An 18,500-nucleotide genomic window follows, 5' to 3' on the forward strand; every position below is an offset into this window, starting at 1 on the left:
ACCTTAGCTGTGGTAACTGTAGATAATTCTTTGTGGCACCTATCTTCAGGAATCCCTTTAAAACAAATTTTTTTTTAAATGGTTTATATATTAATGCAATTTTAACATATTTTACAAAAGATCTCTTGTTCAGGAAAAACAGATGGAAACAACTTACAAGCAATGTCAACACAATAAACAATATAGCAAAAAAGCTTACATCTTTCTTAGACCGTAATATTTGAGGAGGGAGGGTACAGTACAGTGAAGAGAAATTCAAATATAAGCATTTCATTTCGGTATAAGCTTAACAGCATAGTTCCCTTTTAACCTAACTGCTGTTCAAAATCTTGTTAAAACTTTCCTGGCTGCCAGTTTCTTCAAATCCAGAAGGGCTCATAACTGTTCTGGTGTAAAAGACACATTTCACTCCCAGATACGTTATCAAACATTTATATGGATATGCCAAAAGAAATGTTGCTCCAAAAGTTAATGTCTCAGTTCTCATATCTAGAAACAATTTTCTCTGTTCCTGTGTGTTCCTTGTGACATCAGGGAATATCTAAATTTTTTTTCCCATGAAACAAACTTTGAGAGTTATGAAAGTATAATCTCAGAACAGCATTGACATCTTGTTAAAAAATGAAGGATGATAATAGAGTAGCTCTCTCTGTAACTTCAGATAATGTAGTTTCAAGCAGATCAGTACAAGATGCAGGCTATGTTTATTGTACCAAATATTAATGCAGTTATTGATATCACCTTACTACAAACCAAGGGACCCAACATGGTCTATGTTTCGGAGAACACACCTTCAGGGGGTCCGTGGTTGTTAAGGTTTAAGATAAACCACAATAAGAATGGTATGAAACAAAAGCCTGTGTGAATGAAACGCAAGCCTGTTTTTTACCTTCACTTTGGCATTGCACTGTCGGCTTGCGTTTCATTCACACAAGCTTTTGTTTCATACCATTCTTATTGCAGTTTATCTTAAACCTTAACAACCATGGACCCCTGAAGAAGGTGTGTTCTCTGAAACACAGATCATGTTGGGTCCCTTGGTTTGTAGAAAGGTGATATCAATAACTGCATTAATATTTGGTACAAATAAACATAGCCTGCATCTTGTACATTTTGATCTGCAGTTTTTTCCTTGTTTTTTGCTTTTGCCTACTATACTGCAGACTTTGTTGGATCTGTTTGATCAAGCAGATCAGTAACATTTAATGGATCACCCGTATTTAGATTCTATTCTTCTACTTCTGGGGTAGCACCTACCACTTTCTTAGTAGGCAAATAATATATACGGTTCAAAAACTGAATATGTTCAGGAGACATTTTTAATATTTCAGTCAAATATTTTTTGAACATTTCTATGGGTGCCACTTCCAGAGATTTTGGAAAATTCAATAAGCGAATATTTAATCTTTGATTATAGTTTTCTAATTGTTCAATTTTCCTAGTAAGCAAAATTTTTTTTCTTTAACTATTCCATTCTTCCTTAGTATTCAAAGATTTCCCCAGACCATCAACTGTACTCACAAGAATGGCGACTTCCTGGAAAGATCTGGCAAACAAAGAGTTCAACCTCTCGAGAGCCTCCCAAATGCTGTCAAGGGTCACCACTGTAGGTCTCGATATCTCTGAGCCAGTGTCTAAGCCAGCTCCCAGAATTCCATGCTCTCCTCAAACTCTCGTGGCTCCTGCCCCTTGAATCAGGGTCTCCTCTGTTAGAGACTCTACATGGGGTTCACCCGACTGGGCTGTGAATGGAGCAGGGTTCAGCGGCAGAACAGCTTCTCGGGGAGAGAGGGAAACATTTAGCTCCAAATCTCCAACAACTCCAACTACCGGAGACAACTCAGACTGCCCTCTAGTACATTCACGGGGGGCCAGCAGTGGTAGAGGTGAAATCCAGAATAGTTAGTTGAACAGGGGTAGATGTCCTCACTGTAGAGTGGTCAGGACAGACGCTGCCCTTTCATAATATGTTTACAGGAAAGTTTCCGTGCCTCCTTCTATATATTCCAGTGCTGTTTGTTTGCTTTTGGATTCAAACTGTTGGGGACTCTGTGTTTGTCTGCTAAGTAGGAGGAACAGAAAACAATGTGTGGCTTTCTGCAAGACCCGGTACGCAGGTACAGACTCCTCTGTGGATTTACAGAATAAAGATTATCAAAGGTAAGAACCTAATCTTTCAATCCAGGTCATAAGTAACATAGTAGATGACGGCAGATAAAGACCCGAATGGTCCATCCAGTCTGCCCAACCTGATTAAATTTAAATTTTTTTATTTTTTTCTTCTTAGCTATTTCTGGGCAAGAATCCAAAGCTTTACCCTGTATTGTGCTTGGGTTCCAACTGCCGAAATCTCCGTTAAAACCTACTCCAGCCCATCTAAACCCTCCCAGCCATTGAAGCCTTCTCCAGCCCATCTTCCCCCAAGTGGCCATATACAGACACAGACCGTGCAAGTCTACCCAGTACTGGCCTTAGTTCAATATTTAATATTATTTTCTGATTCTAGATCCTCTGTGTTCATCCCACGCTTCTTTGAACTCAGTCACCGTTTTCCTCTCCACCACCTCTCTTGGGAGTGTATTCCAGGCATCTACCACCCTTTCCGTAAAGTAGAATTTCCTAACATTGCTCTTGAATCTACCACCCCTTAACCTCAAATTATGTCCCCTGGTTTTACCATTTTCCTTTCTCTGGAAAATATTTTGTTCTACCTTAATACCCTTCAAGTATTTGAACATCTGAATCATTTCTCCCCTGTGCCTCCTTTCCTCTAGGGTATACATATTTAGGGCTTCCAGTCTCTCCTCATACGTTTTCTGGCGCAAGCCTCCTATCATTTTTGTCGCCCTCCTCTGGACCGCTTCAAGTCTTCTTACATCCTTCGCTAGATACAGTCTCCTAAACTGAACACAATACTCCAAGTGGGGCCTCACCAATGACCTGTACAGGGGCATAAATATCTTCTTCCTTCTACTGGCTATGCCTCTCTTTATACAGCCCAGCATCCTTCTGGCAGCAGCCACCACCTTGCCACACTGTTTTTTCGCCTTTAGATCTTCGGACACTATCACCCCAAGGTCCCTCTTCCTGTCCGTGTATATCAGCTTTTCACCTCCCAGCATATACGGTTCCTTCTGATTATTAATCCCCAAATGCATTACTCTGCATTTCTTTGCATTGAATTTTAGTTGCCAGGCATTAGACCATTCCTCTAACTTTTGCAGATCCTTTTTCATATTTTCCACTCCCTCTTTGGTGTCTACTCTGTTACAAATCTTGGTATCATCTGCAAAAAGTCACACTTTTCTTTCTAACCCTTCAGCAATGTCACTCACAAACATATTGAACAGGATCGGCCCTAGCACCGAATCCTGAGGGACTCCACTACTCAACTTTCCTTCCTCCGAGCGACTTCCATTAACCACCACCCTCTGGCGTCTGTCCAACAGCCAGTTTCTAACCCAGTTCACCACTTTGGGTCCTAACTTCAGCCCTTCAAGTTTGTTCAAGAGCCTCCTAAAAGGAACCGTATCAAAGGCTTTGCTGAAATCTAAGTAAATTACATCTAGCATATGTCCTCAATCCAGCTCTCTGGTCACCCAATCAAAAAATTCAATCAGGTTCGTTTGGCATGATTTACCTTTTGTAAAACCATGTTGCCTCGGATCCTGTAACCCATTAGATTCAAGGAAGTACACTATCCTTTCTTTCACCAACACTTCCATTATTTTTCCAACAACTGAAGTGAGGCTCACTGGCCTGTAGTTTCCCGCTTCATCCCTTTGACCACTTTTGTGAATAGGGACCACATCCGCACTCCTCCAATCCCCAGGAACCACTCCCGTCTCCAGAGTTTTGTTGAACAAGTCTTTAATAGGACTCGCCAGAACCTCTCTGAGCTCCCTTAGTATCCTGGGATGGATCCCGTCTGGTTCCATTGCTTTGTCCATCTTCAGATTTTCAAGTTGCTCATAAACACTCTCCTCTGTAAACGGCGCAGAATCTATTCCATTTTCTTGTGTAACTTTGCCAGACAATCTCGGTCCTTCTCTAGGATTTTCTTCTGTGAACATCGAACAGAATTATTTGTTTAGTATATTTGCTTTTTCCTCATCACTCTCCACATATCGGTTCCCAGCATCTTTTAGTTTAGCAGTTCCATTTTTCATCTTCCTCCTTTTACTAATATATCAGAAAAAATTTTTGTCTCCCTTTTTTACATTTTTAGCTATTTGTACTTCCGCCTGTGCTTTCGACAGACGTATCTCTCTCTTAGCTTCTTTCAGTTTCACCCTGTAGTCCTTTCTGCACTCCTCTTCTTGGGTTTTTTTTAATATTTCACGAACGCCAACTCTTTCACCTTTATTTTCTCCGCCATTAGTTTGGAGAATCATAGTGGCTTCCTTTTTCTCTTGTTTTTATTTATTTTCTTCACATAAAGGTCCGTAGCCATTTTTATCGCTCCTTTCAGCTTAGACCACTGTCTTTCCACTTCTTTTATGTCCTCCCATCCTAACAGCTCTTTCTTCAGGTACGCTCCCATTTCATTAAAGTCCGTACATTTGAAATCTAGGATTTTAAGTATCGTGCGACCACTCTTCACTTTAGCCGTTATATCAAACCAAACTGTTTGATCGCTACTTCCCAGGTGAGCACCCACTCGAACATTAGAGATACTCTCTCCATTTGTGAGGACCATATCCAATATCGCTTTTTCCCTCGTGGGTTCCGTCACTATTTGTCTGAGCAGAGCCTCTTGAAAAACATCTACAATCTCCCTACTTCTTTCTGAATCCGCAGACGGAACATTCCAGTCCACATCCGGCAGGTTGAAATCTCCCAACAGCAGCACCTCCTCTTTCCTTCCAAACTTTTGGATATACACAATCAGATCCTTATCAATTTGCTGCGATTGAGTCAGAGGTCTGTAGACAACACCCACGTAGATAAAAGTTCCATCTTCTTTTTTCAGAGCAATCCATATCGCTTCTTCCTCTCCCCAGGTCCCTTGCATTTCGGTCGCTTGGATATTGATCTTTACATAGATAGCTACTCCTCCACCTTTTTGACCATCTCTGTCCTTCCTAAAAAGCTTATAGCCCGGTATGTTTGCATCCCATCCATGTGATTCACTGAACCATGTCTCTGTGATAGCGACAATATCTAGATCTGTTTCTAACATTAGGGCTTGCAGATCATGAACTTTGTTGCTTAGACTGCGAGCATTTGTGGTCATCGCTTTCCAGCTATTTTTCAGCAGTAATCTCCTTTTTTGTATAGAGTTTTGTTATGTTTCGTTTCACAAAAGCCCAAATAGTAGCAACATTCCATGCTACCAATCCAAGGCACAATCGCTCCACAAATAACAAAATAGCTGCACAAGATACTAAATAGAAACCACAAGCAGCAGCAATAACACGGTCTAAAAGACCCTCAAAGTAGATCACTCTGTTTCAAGCACTGAACTACCAATTATATCATACAATAAAAATATAGTATAATTAAATTGAAAGGGGGAATCTCAGTGTGAAGACACAGCGAAAGGAGAACAAACTCCAACGCTCACATACTGAGGTGAAGGTCTAATAACCTCCACCTGCACACCATCATCGAAAAAGCCCTGTTCACCCACCAACCAAATCAAAAAATAAGGTGATTAACTAAGCAGTGATAAAAATCAATCACATATTCACATTGCTTGAAACAAAGAAAAATACTTTGAAAGTTCCCCAGCTGACTCCCAGGATCAAATAAAGAAAACTTAGCTTGTAGACATAGTCCGGAGATGAAGACACGGGCAGGGCAAAACAGTCCACTGCCCAATCAAGTTGAATTCAGGTTCAGGTTCTACCAGCCCAGTTTCGGAGATTCAAGGTTCTAAACACAATTTTGTAGACTTCGATCATATCTCCCCAAGGCTTCAGTCATATCTCCCATCAGCCGTCTCTTTTCCAAGCAGAAGATCCCTAACCTCTTTAGTTGAGGAGTTCCATCCCCTTTATCATTTGGTCATTCTCCTTTGAACCTTTTCTAGTTCCACTATATTGTTTTTTTAAGATAAGGCTACCGGAATTGAACACAGTACTTAGGTGAGGTCACACTGTAGAGCAGGGGTGTCAAACTAAATCACATAAGGGGCTGAAATCTAAAACATAGGCTAAGTTGCGGGCCAAATTTTTTATTAAGATACATAGGGGGTCCTTTTATTAAGGTACGCTAACCAATTTAGCACACGCTAAATGTGCACCTTAATAAAAGGACCCCTTAGTTTTAGTAGACTAGTTACAACCTCTCCAACCCCACGCCGACTCTGTGATGTAAACAAAATAAATAAATAAAGACTTTTCCTCTCTATTTTAAGTTCTAGTTCACACCTGTTGTCTAACACCAGCTCTGGCAGGGTACACATTTCAAATCTGACGTATTGTAATCAGAAAACAAAATTACTTTTTCTACCTTTTATTGTCTGGTCATTATTCAAATCATGTTGTGGCCCCGGGCTCTGGTTGTCTTCTGATAACTCGCTTGCCAGGGTCTCCTTTCATCTTCCCTTCTGTTTCCCTTCCCTCCCCCGAAGGTCTGGCATCTTTCATTTTGGCCTGAGATTTGGCCCTCTTTTCCTTCCCTCCCCCTATCCCAGATTCCCACTCTCACATTAAAGCAGCCTGCAGAAGACCGCAGGTCAGCTGTAGCGATCCTAGCAGGCTGCTGTCGGTCTCCACAACACGTTCCCTCTGCCGCGGTCCTGCCCCTCTGACGTATGGGACCGCAGCAGAGGGAACGTGCTGCTAGGATCGCTACAGCCGACCAGCGATCCTCTGCAGGCTGCTTTAATGTGAGGCTGCTTTAATGCGTGAACCTACATCTGATGCAGCGCTTATACCTGATTGGGTAACAAAAATGTCTGTCTGCGGTCCAGCTAAAGTGTAAATTGGTAATTGTCTGGTGGGCCAAATTTTATTACGCCGTAGGCCAAATTTGGCCCATGGGCCAGAGTTTGACATGTCTGCTGTAGAGCAATAGAGGCACTATAAAATTCTTAGTCTTGTTTACCATCCCTTTTCTAATAATTCCTAGCATTCTGTTTGTTTTTTTGGGCTCCTGCCGCACATTGAGAGGAAGGTTTCATCGTATTATCTACAATGACACCTGGATCTTTTTCTTGGGCGCTAACCTCTACCTCCAAGGTGGACCCTAGCATCTGGTAATTATGATTTGGGTTATTCTTCAGAATGTGTGTCATTTTGCATTTGTCCACATTAAATTTCATCTGCCATTTGGACACCCAGTTTTCCAATTTCCTAAGGTCTGCCTGCAATTTTTCACAGTCTGCATACGTTTTAACAACTTTGAACAGTTTAGTGTCATCTGCAAATTTAATCATCTCACTCATCATTCCAATTTCGAGGTCATATAAATAAGTTAAATAACATTAATCCCAGAACAGATCCCTGTAGCACTCCACTGTTTGCCCTCTTCCATTGAGAAAAATGGCTATTTAACCCTACCCTCCGTTTGTCTGATAACCAATTTTTCATCCACAACTGAATATTGCCTCCTATCCCGTGATTCTCTAATTTTCTCAGAAGGAACTTTGTCAAAAGCTTTTTCTGAACATCTAGATACACTACATTAACCGGCTCATCTTTATCTACATGTTTGTTCATACCTTCAAAGAAGTCAAGCAAATTAGTGAGGCAAGACTTCCCTTTGCTGAACCCATGCTGACTGTCCCATTAAATCATGTTCCACAATTGTATTTTGTTATAATTGTTTCTACTATTTTGCCTGGCACTGAAGTTAGGCTTACCAGTCTCTAATTTCCCAGATCTCCCCTGGGACCCTTTTTAAAAATCAGCATAACATTAGTCACCTTTCAATATTCAGATACTACAGACAATTTTAGCGACAGTTTACAGATCACTAACAGCAGATCAATAATTTTATGTTTCAGCTCTTTCAGTACCCTGGGAGATATATTTTTTTGTGGAACAAATAAACAAACATCTCTTTTTATGATCAAGCATGAACTTAAATCTGATTTAATGCATTAGATTCCCCCATCTAAAATGTGCTAGGGTAATGAAATTATAAAGAAATAGTTCTGTTAAGCAAAGGGGGGTTTTGGGGTTTGTTTGTTTTTGTATTTCAAAAAACAGATTCCCTTGAAGTAGAAAACTTTTCTTGAAATCTGGATCAAGTTGGTCAAGATAAATATTGTTCCTTTTATTTGCACATTGAAAAATTTAAGTTAAGTCATTTATTGGACTTATGATTTATACCTAGAGTTCAAATGGCAGTTTTGTAGTCAGTTTTAGTTGAGTAAAGTTATATGATGGTTCATTTCTGATACAGCACCTGAGTCTAAATGTTTAATATTAAACCAATCAGGATTGTTTCTGTTTTTTGTTTTGTTTTTTTAAGTTTATGTGCTTACTTGATGATGTGAAGTAGTCTTTTTTTTTTTTTTTTTTTTTTTTTCCTTTTCCTATGTACTTTAGTGTGATTTGAATTTTGTTCTTAAAATTCTCACAATTTTTTTATTTTTAGCTTCTTCCTCTGCTCATATCCTTCAACATACTGGACTCTTGGCCGTTTCTCAGCAAGCCTGGAATAAAGTTTCTCACTTCACCTTGGAAGGATGCAGGTTGATATTTTTTTTTTAATTATTTTTATTTTTATACTGGAAAATAAATTTTAACAAGCACAGCTCCTTTCTGCCCTCCTCTCTCTCTGTACTAATCTTCAAATTTAACCAAAGGTCCCCTAAACTGACTTTAGGATATCCCCTTGCAAGCCAGTTCCACCAAGTGCCATCATGTTTCTATGTTTTATTTTGCCACCTTCAGTACTGCCACTCTTTAATAGAAGAGTCAAGTTCAAGCCCCAAACCTCTATCCTGTGTCAGGTGTGCTAGCATCTGCAATTTCATTCAAATGCTCTCCCATTCCCCCTCCATCCCCATAAACATACCAAGTGCTTTTTCCAACTTCCTTGCAAATTTTATTGGTACTCTTATTAGTCAGCTTCTGATTATAAACACAAGCTAGAGAAGTATTGTCATTTTTATTGTTGCTATCCTCCCTAGAAGCGTGTCAGCCTCTCCCATCACACCATGTCTTCCTTTAGGAGCACTACCCAATGGAGTATAATTCTTCTTAAAAAGATGATCTACATCTGCTGAAATTACAAATCCTAACTATTGCAGATCCACTTAACAATCTTAGATGGGAAATCTTGCAGCACCTCCCCTCTCCTAAAGCATCAATTTTTTCTAGGTTGACTTTATTTTTATTTTATTTTTTTATAAACTTTTATTGAATCAAAATATGGCACTACAATGATAACACAAAAACAAACATAATGAAAACATACAGTGCTAAACAATCAACATTCCACAAAAGGTTCATCCAATAATATATTGTCATTCTTCATAGAAGTTCCCAGCCCACGCAAGAAAAAAGAATAAACAACCAACCCCCACAAACAACAAAGCTACCAAATCTGCCCACTACCAATCCCCCCTCCCAAATAGCAAATCTCTCCTCACTAAGGCCCAGAGTCTCACAATTTTTAATGCTGTCGCTAAACTGTTTACTGACGGTTTAGCCTGTTCACATTTTAGTGACGTATTATCTCTGTCAATAGCGAGCTTTCTAGTAGTCTCTAACAATGACATGTTAATGGGCTCTTCAACATTGAAATGAGCCCTCGGGTGGATTTTTAAAAAAAATGCCGAGCCATTTTTGAAAAGCATTGGCTTTTGACAACAAAAATAAGCAACTGGTCCAGTGGTGCCAGTAAAGGCATGATAGTGTCAGAGACTACTAGAAAGCTGTGTTGTGATGCAGAGGGAGAGATGCTCATTCTCTCTCCTTACATCACAATACCCCCCCTTCACCAGCAGGAGAGATGCCGATTCTCTCCCCACTGCCAAGAAACACCTGCCACCACCCGGCCATACCCCCCCCCAAGCAACAGGAGACTTGCCCACTCCCTCTGACAAGTTACCCCCCTCCGCCCCTCCCCATTACCTCTAAATAGATGATCTGAGGGTCGTGGATTCCCTCCTCCCAGCTGGCATGCGTTATCCAAAATGGGCCTTCCTTTCCCCAGTGCATCTTGGAAGGGACCTTATACAACCTGGGCCAATCAGAGTCTCAGACCCCTTCCTAGATGCACCGGGGAGGGGCCTAAGGCTCTGATTGGCCCAGACGCCTAAGGCCCCTTCTATGGGGTGTTCAGGCCAATCAGAGCCTCGGGCCCCTCCCCAGTGCATCCCAAGATACACCGGGGATGGGAAAACACATTTTGGGCAACGCAGGCCAGCTGAGAGGAGGGAATCCATATCCCTCAGGTCATCTACTTAGAGGTAAGGGGGAGGGGGCATCGGAGGTGGGGGAGGTGTTGTATGTCGGGGGGGGGTCTCTTGGCAGCGGGAGAGAGTGGGCAACTCTCTCAATACAGGAGGTGTGCGGAGCCAGGCGGCGGCAGGTATTTCTTGCTTTTTTCAATTCGCTATCAAAACGGCTGCGTTAGCAGACTGTCACTATTTAACGTAGTTTTTTGAGACTCCTGGCCTAAGTGAGGGTGTATCAATGAGGCACACCTGAGTATACAGAACATCAGCATATTAAAGGATGGGACTTTTCATACCAAGTAATATAATGAGACTAAACATTATGAAAGTGCGCGAGTATTTCTTTGCTACGCCCTCAACTTAGACATTAAATAAATGTAATTTACTTTATAAAGACAGCATCCAAAGGCAGAAGATCTTTCTTCTTCCAAGCAGCTGCCAATAGAAGGAAACCAGCTGTCATCACCTGAGCGATCCATTTACAGTAGGGCAACAATAACACCTGGGGGGTAACACTCAACAAACTTTCAATGGATGATCAAGGAGCAAAAGGGATAAGGCCATAGAGAGACTGAATGAATTCTTTGCTTCAGTCTTTACGGAAAAAGATGTAAGAGATCTAATTGAACCAGAAATGGTTTTCAAGGGTGGTGATGCAGACTAACTAAAAGAAATCTCCATTAATCTGGAAAATGTAATGACCAAAATTGACAAGTTAAAAAGTGATAAATCACCTGGGCTGGATGGTATACATACCAGGGTACGAAAATAATGCAAACATGAAATTGCTGACTTGCTGTTAGTAATCTGTAACCTATCGCAAAAATCGTATGCAGTACCTGAAGATTGGAGGATGGCCAATGTTACGCTGATTTTTAAAGAGTTCCAGGAGAGATCTAATGAATTACAGACCAGTAAGCCTGACTTCAGTGCTGGACAAGATAGTGGAAACAATCATAAAAAACAAAATTGTGGAACACATAGACAAACATGATTTAATGAGACAGAATCAGCATGGGTTCAGCTAAGGGAGATCTTGCCTCACCAATTTGCTGGACTTCTTTGAAGGTGTGAATAAACATGTGGCTAAAGGTGAGCCAGTTGATGTAATATATCTAGATTTTCAGAAAGCTTTTGACAAAGTTCCTCATGATAGTCATGGGATAGGAGGCAAAGTTCAGTTGTGGATTAGGAATTGGTTATTAGATAGAAAGTAGAGGGTAGGGTTAAATGGCCATTTTTTTCAATGGAGTAGGGTAAATAATGTAGTGCCATCAAAAATTACAAAGACTAGGGAACACTTTATGAATTTACAGGGAAATACTTTTAAAACTAATAGGAGGAAATATTTTTTTTACTCGAAGAATAGCTTAGCTCTAGAATGCAGTTAACATAGCCGGTTTTAAGAAATGTTTGGACAGTTTCCTGGAGGAAAAGTCCATTATTGAGATAGTCTACTGGAGATGCAGCTGAATATTTATACGTTTTCTTTGTCATTAAAGTTTTTTGATGTTGATGTATTAGCTTTCTGAGTTTTCTCCTTGATGCCAGCCATACTTTGGCTTTTAAGGAGTGGAGTTTTATCAGATCTGTGATCGGTAGCATGGAATGTTGCTACGTTGTGGATTTTTGCCAGGTACTAGTGACCTGCATTGGCCACAGTGAGGATGGGATCGTTAGCATGAAATGTTGCTACTTTTTTGGGTTTTGCCAGGTACTTATGACGTAGATTGGCCACCGTGAGGACAGGCTACTGGGTTAGATGGACCCAATAAGGCTATTCTTGTGTCCTGTTCAGTTGTTCTGTCTACAATTTGCTATTTGATACATGAATTTGCCATGTCTGATGATGATATTACATACATAATTTGCTAAACAAAACTGTAGGAAATGTACAAGGTACAGGAGTTTTATTCAATGAAGTAAAAAACAATAAAAACAATGCAGTATCCAAAATTAGTCCTTGAAGTTAGAAGGTGTGGACCCGACATGGTCCATGTTTTGAAAAACACTTCTTCAGTGGTCCTATCGAAAAATGTAATGGATTATGGAGTGAATTTTGAATAATTGTTAAATGGTGCTAAAATTTTTTGCTGGTAATGTAAAGGAAAAATCTTAAATGTGAGAGACCAATAGTGAAGTGGACCGTGAGTGGTAAAATGAATACTAGTGAAAAATGTTGTAAACTAAAATAAAGTGTTATAAAAAGATAGTGTTGTAAAAGAGAAGAGACCAAAAAATAACGTAGAAAAAAAAAGCGAAAGACAAAAACAAAATGGTGTAATTATGTGAATTTCTGCTATAGTGAAGCATCATGCATTTATCTAATTGTACATATAGAGCCAAAGACTTTTAAAATGAATGTATGCATACCATGATACACTGCACGTATGTGTGCAAGGAACCAGTTGGATAGCATCAGTTGAACAAAAGGTTCTAAAAGTAAACAAAATAGAAACATAAAAAATATATAGAATAACCCGTTCTGACATATTGTTGGAGTGAAGTGCATTAGAACAAGATAAGTAAAAAGCCTAAAAGTAATTGTTTGTGCGGTTCCACTAAGAGATTATAGCTGCAGTGGAGAAAATGTTCCGAAAGATGTGCTATTAAAATTAAAATAGAACAGAAGGGGGGAGTACATAATGGAAATGAGTGTTGAAGTCGCTTTCATGCCCAATGCAGTGAAACCGGAAAAACTTAAAACAACCTTCAAATAATTTTAAAAGGTGCTCTTAATGTATGATAAATTAGAAAATATGATATTCAAAAAAGAAAGGTAAAAGTGAACATTCTAAAAGCCATTGAACTGTGCAATCGGATAAATGGAGAATATAAAAGCTTGAAAATTACTGTACTTCCCAATGAGGTAGGTATAAAAACCAGTGTGCTGCGGGTAATCCAGAGAACCCTATTAATATGACCTGTCCATTACTAAATAAGACTGCTGGTTGTAAAACGATAATGCTAACCGTAATGGTTTTAGAAGAAAAAGGGGGGTGTACACATGCCTACCCAGTGGAGACTTGAAATGGCCATAAAAAATTGTTATAAAAAGTGCTCATGAGAAATTGTAATTAAGGAATAACAAGATAATAAAAATGAATAAAAGAGCTAAAAACCATTAGATTGTCCCCTCAAATCGGACACAGATGTTAGCAGGTGAAACTTGCTAAGCTACCCAATGTAGGAAAAAGGGGCTGGAATCTAGTAGCAAACTCAAAAACCAACAGGTAAGGCTATAACTTATTACGTTGTGAAGTTAATCTGCAAGATACAAACAATAATAATAAAACCTGGTGATCGTAATGATGCTCAAAGTACTGGAACAGAGGCTGAAAATGAGTAAGTAATAAAGCTTACCTTGAGACAAAGGATTTCTCCTAGCGAAACTACTGCTCACAGGAACACTGATCACAGGAATGAAAAGACGTCCTGGAAAGAACCAGTCTTTAAAATAAATGTATGATGATACTATGCATCGGCTCCAAAAAATAAAGATACCTGGGTACCGAGGGCAGGAGAAGGAGGCAGCGTGCTCGTGTAGCCGGATTGAGCTAGGGAGAGCCGGAGAAACAGTGGATTGAACAGGCGAAGGAGGCAGGAGGAAGCACAAGACTCGGGGAAACGGCGAGAGTACGCTCCGCCCACCCCCACCGCGTTGGAGGCAGCGGCAGACTCCCCCTAACGCGGTGAATGCTGAATCGGGTACCGAGTGCAGGAGAAGGAGGCAGCGTGCTTGTGTAGCCGGATTGAGCTAGGGAGAGCTGGAGAAACAGTGTATTGAACAGGCGAAGGAGGCAGGAGGAAGCATAAGACTTGGGGAAGCGGCGAGAGTACGCTCCACCTACCCCCACCGTGTCAGAGGCAGCGGCAAACTCCCCCTTGAAAGGAGGAGGAGCCAACGGCGCACAGCTGTTCAGCGCACAGCAAAGGCGCTCGCCTTATGGAGAGCGCCTTTGCGAAGGGCCTTTGGAAGGGACAAGTCACTACTACTAAGAACACCGGAGTAGGACAGAAGGGTAAAGAAGCGGCAAGCACAGAAGGAAAGCACAGAAGGTAAGAAAGAGACAGACACAAAGGGCCAAGCCGTTTACACAAGTATACCAAGGAGACAGCAAGCAGTGAAAGAGGGGACACCAGCAGCTGGTAGAGAGCGAGAGGACACCAGCAGCAGGTAGAGAGAGAAAGAGAGACACCAGCAGCAGGTAGAGAGCGAGAGGACACCAGCAGAAGGTAGAGAGAGAAAGAGAGACACCAACAGCAGGTAGAGAGAGAAAGAGAGACACCAGCACAGAGAGAGAGGACACCAGCACAGAGAGAGAGAGACAGAGAAGACACCACCAGCAGGCAGTGAGCGAGAGGACACCAGAGACAGTTAGAGAGAGAAAGAGAGGGCACCAGCACAGAGAGAGAGTCAAGGAGGACACCAGCAGCAGGCAGGGAGAGAGAAAGGACACAAAGCAGCCACAAGTCACAAGTAATCTCAACTGGTATCTTAAAGTAGGAACAACAAAGGAAGCAGAGGGAAGCCAGAAGATGAGCTTTCCAGTGTTCTGCACAGACTGTCATATGTATGCCTACCTCCCCTTGGGGAGACAGTCATATGTATGCAGTCGGTGTCAGGAGTTTAAAAGCTTGAAGGAGGTCAAGCGGCTAGAGGACAAGATATAAGAGCTAGAAGGATTTTACACCACGGAGAACCCAATCAGGACAGCTGAAGACTCCATGAGTGAGAGACACATTGAGGAGGAAGTCAGGGAACTCGAGAGATTCATTGAAGAAGCATACAGGACGAAGGTGGAAGAGAACGAACTTCAGATGAAAGAAGAAGCTACAGGGATACCAACATGCAAGGGAGAGCAAGAAGCAGATTACCTCAAAGATGACACCCACAGAGGACTACCGCATGAGGGGGAGAATTTGGCTAGTCGAGGCCCAGAAGAAGAAAGAGCGAAGCACATCGAGGACATTGACCTGAGACCGAAGCGAAAACTGAAGAAGGGAAAGTCAGTGATCCTAGTGGGAGACTCGATCCTGAAGCATGTGGACAGCCACATAGTAGAAGGGAGAGAGGATCGACTGGTGACCTGCCTTCCGGGAGCGAGAACCAAGGACATCGTGGACAAAATTGGAACGATCCTGGAAGGAGCGGAGACAGAAGAGACCGCAGTAGTGATCCACATCGGGGACGAATGATGTCAGCAGGAAAGACTACAGAAGAAGCACGCTGATAGAACAGTTCAAGATTCTGGGAAGGAAGCTGAGCATGATGGCCCAGAAGATAGCGTTCTCAGAGATCCTACCGGTACCGAGGGCAGACGTGAAAAGGCAGGAGGAACTCCAATCAATAAATGCGTGGATGAGGAGATGGTGTGAGGATAAAGGATTCCACTTCGTGAGGAACTGGACAGCGTTTTGGGGCAAGAGCAAGCTCTACAGGAGAGATGGACTGCACCTGAGCGTGGCAGGAACTAGACTCCTAGCAAACAACGTCAAGAGAGGAATAGAACAGGCTTTAAACTAAGAAGAAGGGGAAAGCCGACAGTTGACCAAGCGTCGACGATTCGGAAGATGGTATCCCGTGAAGATACTGAGGGGAAAAAAGGCTGGGAAGAAACAAGGGACAAATTGCAGGAGTTGACTAACCCAGAAGAAGAGGTTAGAATGTTTGCAGCAAAAGAGAAGAAAATAAAGACCGAAGCACAAGGAAAGGAAAGGAGGACAACAAAATACCAGGATCTAAATTGCATATATGCTAATGCAAGGAGCCTAAGAAACAAAATGGGGGAACTAGAAGCCGTGGCCGACACAGAAGACATCGACATCATTGGAATCTCTGAAACATGATGGAATGAGGAAAGCAAATGGGATACAGCACTGCCGGGATACAAGCTCTATCGCCAGGACAGGTCAGGACAAAAAGGAGGTGGAATAGCCCTATACATAAAAGAAAGCATACAATCCACAAGAATGGACACAGCAGAAACGACCAACAAGCTGGAATCTCTATTGGACATCTACAAGGCAGCAACTTGGTTGACACCTCACACTTACACTAAAGATTACTGTTTGCAAGTTGCAGCAAGATCAGAGAACAAATTTGGACAAACTGTTTCAGAATCTTTTTGCCTATCTCCTTCACCCTCATCACACACCAGGTAGTCCATAGCAACACAATCAATATAACATCCCTCAGCTTGGGAGATACATATTGTGGCTGCATTATCCAGCTTAACTAAAGAGAAAGCATAGTTACTAACCTGTAACATATGTTCTCTATGGATAATGCAGACACACCTCCCATCCGCCTTCCCTCAAAAAACAAACAGCAAACCTTAATGAAGAACAGCTGTAGTTTTCTTCGGCCTTACCCAGTAGAAACCTAAGGAACTTTATCAAGAGTATTGCTGTTTAATGACAATTCTTCTTAGCTTGTAATTGACTGTTCTTAAAGTGCGATAACATCAGCAAGGTGGGAAGAGCACAGAGTGCTGGTTTGTGGAAGAAAATTTCATCAAGTTAGAGAAGGCAATTCACATTCCAGACTGATAAAGGGATAATACCAAGTGGTTATCCACAGAGAACACCTGTTAAGGGAAGCGATTATGCTTTCTGTAGGAACCAAAAGTAAAATTGTGCAGAGGAGGAACTTTGCATGGATTCTGCACTGTGCCATTGCATAAAATTCCCCCAGGAATATAGTACTTCACTGTTGCTCTTTTTTTTTTCACAGTAATGGCTGGTGTTAGTGGTCTGCTTTTCTCCTCACTGTTGTTGACCTTTCTTTTACTTTCCATCTTGGTTAGTTTGCATTAATCTTAAATGACGGTCTGTATCTTGACATTAACTCACATTATCTTTTTGTATTGAAATATGATAAGTGCTATACAAAATTTTAAAGGCATTTTTTTGTTGGAGTTTGAAAAACTGTTGAATATTTGGGCATTATGATAGCTTACCAGAACCAATTTGAATATTGCCTAGGAATATTTACTAGCTAATAAGCTTATGTAACCTAAGAATATATATGGCCTTTTCTAAATGCAGATGAAAACATAATATCTATAATGTGTTTGGGCCTACACCAGTTTATGATCTTCCTTTTTAGGAGTCTTGAATTTGTCTTAGAGATGAAAATGCCACTTGTTTATAATTGTCCTCTTATAATGTAGAGGTAAACAGATTGATAACTGCCATGTTTTTCTTCTTGTTTTCCAGTTGGCTAGAGAGAAATGCTCCCATTTACTATTCTCATATGATGTGTATATTGGGACCAAACCTAGAACTTGCCTGGTCAAAGACAAAGGAAGCTGCTGCATATATCTCAAATTTGTGTTCTTCCCAGATTGCCTACATCAGGGACAGTTTGCCATGGTTCATTGAATGGGTAAGACTGATCAAAAGCTTGTCTTCCCAGTAGCATGTAAATCATTCTTTTAACAATCTCTAGCAAAGTATGATTTCTTAATCTCCTGTGTATAGTATCTATAGTTCTGTTACGTCCCTTCCAGATTCCAAACGCTAGGTGTTCAGTTCCAACCCGCAGTCCGGGTATTGCAGAAATTCACATCTTTTCAGAACACATAGTAAAATCAGTTTCAATCTCTGCAAGCAGTCTGCAAGAAGTCTTTTGCTGTTGCTCTGCTTCTGTTTCTTATTTTTTCAATTAAAGCTCGCTTAAACTTAATTTCTCAGTGGCTTCAGTGCCTTGAGACCCCTCCCCAGTGGCCTGCTATTGGAGAAAAGGACGCAGTCCTGTGGAGCTGGACTGCAGCTTCACAAAGAAACTCAGGTAGATCTGTGAAGCCAGCCTGCTATGTGCCACCTTAAGAACATAAGAATTGCCGCTGCTGGGTCAGACCAGTGGTCCATTGTGCCCAGCAGTCCGCTCCCGCGGTGGCCCTCAGGTCAAAGACCAGTGCCCTAACTGCATATGTTCTGGTTCAGCAGGAACTTGTCTAACTTCGTCTTGAATCACTGGAGGGTGTTTTCCCCTATAACAGCCTCTGCAAGAGCTTTTCAGTTTTCACCACTCTCTGTGAAGAAGAACTTCCTTACATTTGTATGGAATCTATCCCCTTTTAAGTTTAGAGAGTGCCCTCTTGTTCTCTCTGCCTTGGAAGTACCCAGTGTCCCT

At 41.4% G+C, this 18,500-nt stretch overlaps 1 protein-coding gene across 3 annotated transcripts in view; it reads left to right on the forward strand.

Moving 5' to 3' along the window:
- Positions 1-18,500, forward strand: part of TMEM214 (transmembrane protein 214) — a 268,669-nt gene that overhangs the window by 223,534 nt on the left and 26,635 nt on the right. For all 3 annotated transcript variants that reach the window (XM_033938430.1, XM_033938429.1, XM_033938428.1), the window contains exons 14-15: positions 8,551-8,647; positions 17,582-17,750. In XM_033938430.1, the coding sequence (XP_033794321.1) occupies positions 8,551-8,647; positions 17,582-17,750 (266 nt within the window). The remainder of the gene's footprint in view (positions 1-8,550; positions 8,648-17,581; positions 17,751-18,500) is intronic.

The sequence above is a fragment of the Geotrypetes seraphini genome, chromosome 3 (assembly GCF_902459505.1).
Source record: "Geotrypetes seraphini chromosome 3, aGeoSer1.1, whole genome shotgun sequence".
Lineage (NCBI taxonomy): Eukaryota > Metazoa > Chordata > Amphibia > Gymnophiona > Dermophiidae > Geotrypetes > Geotrypetes seraphini.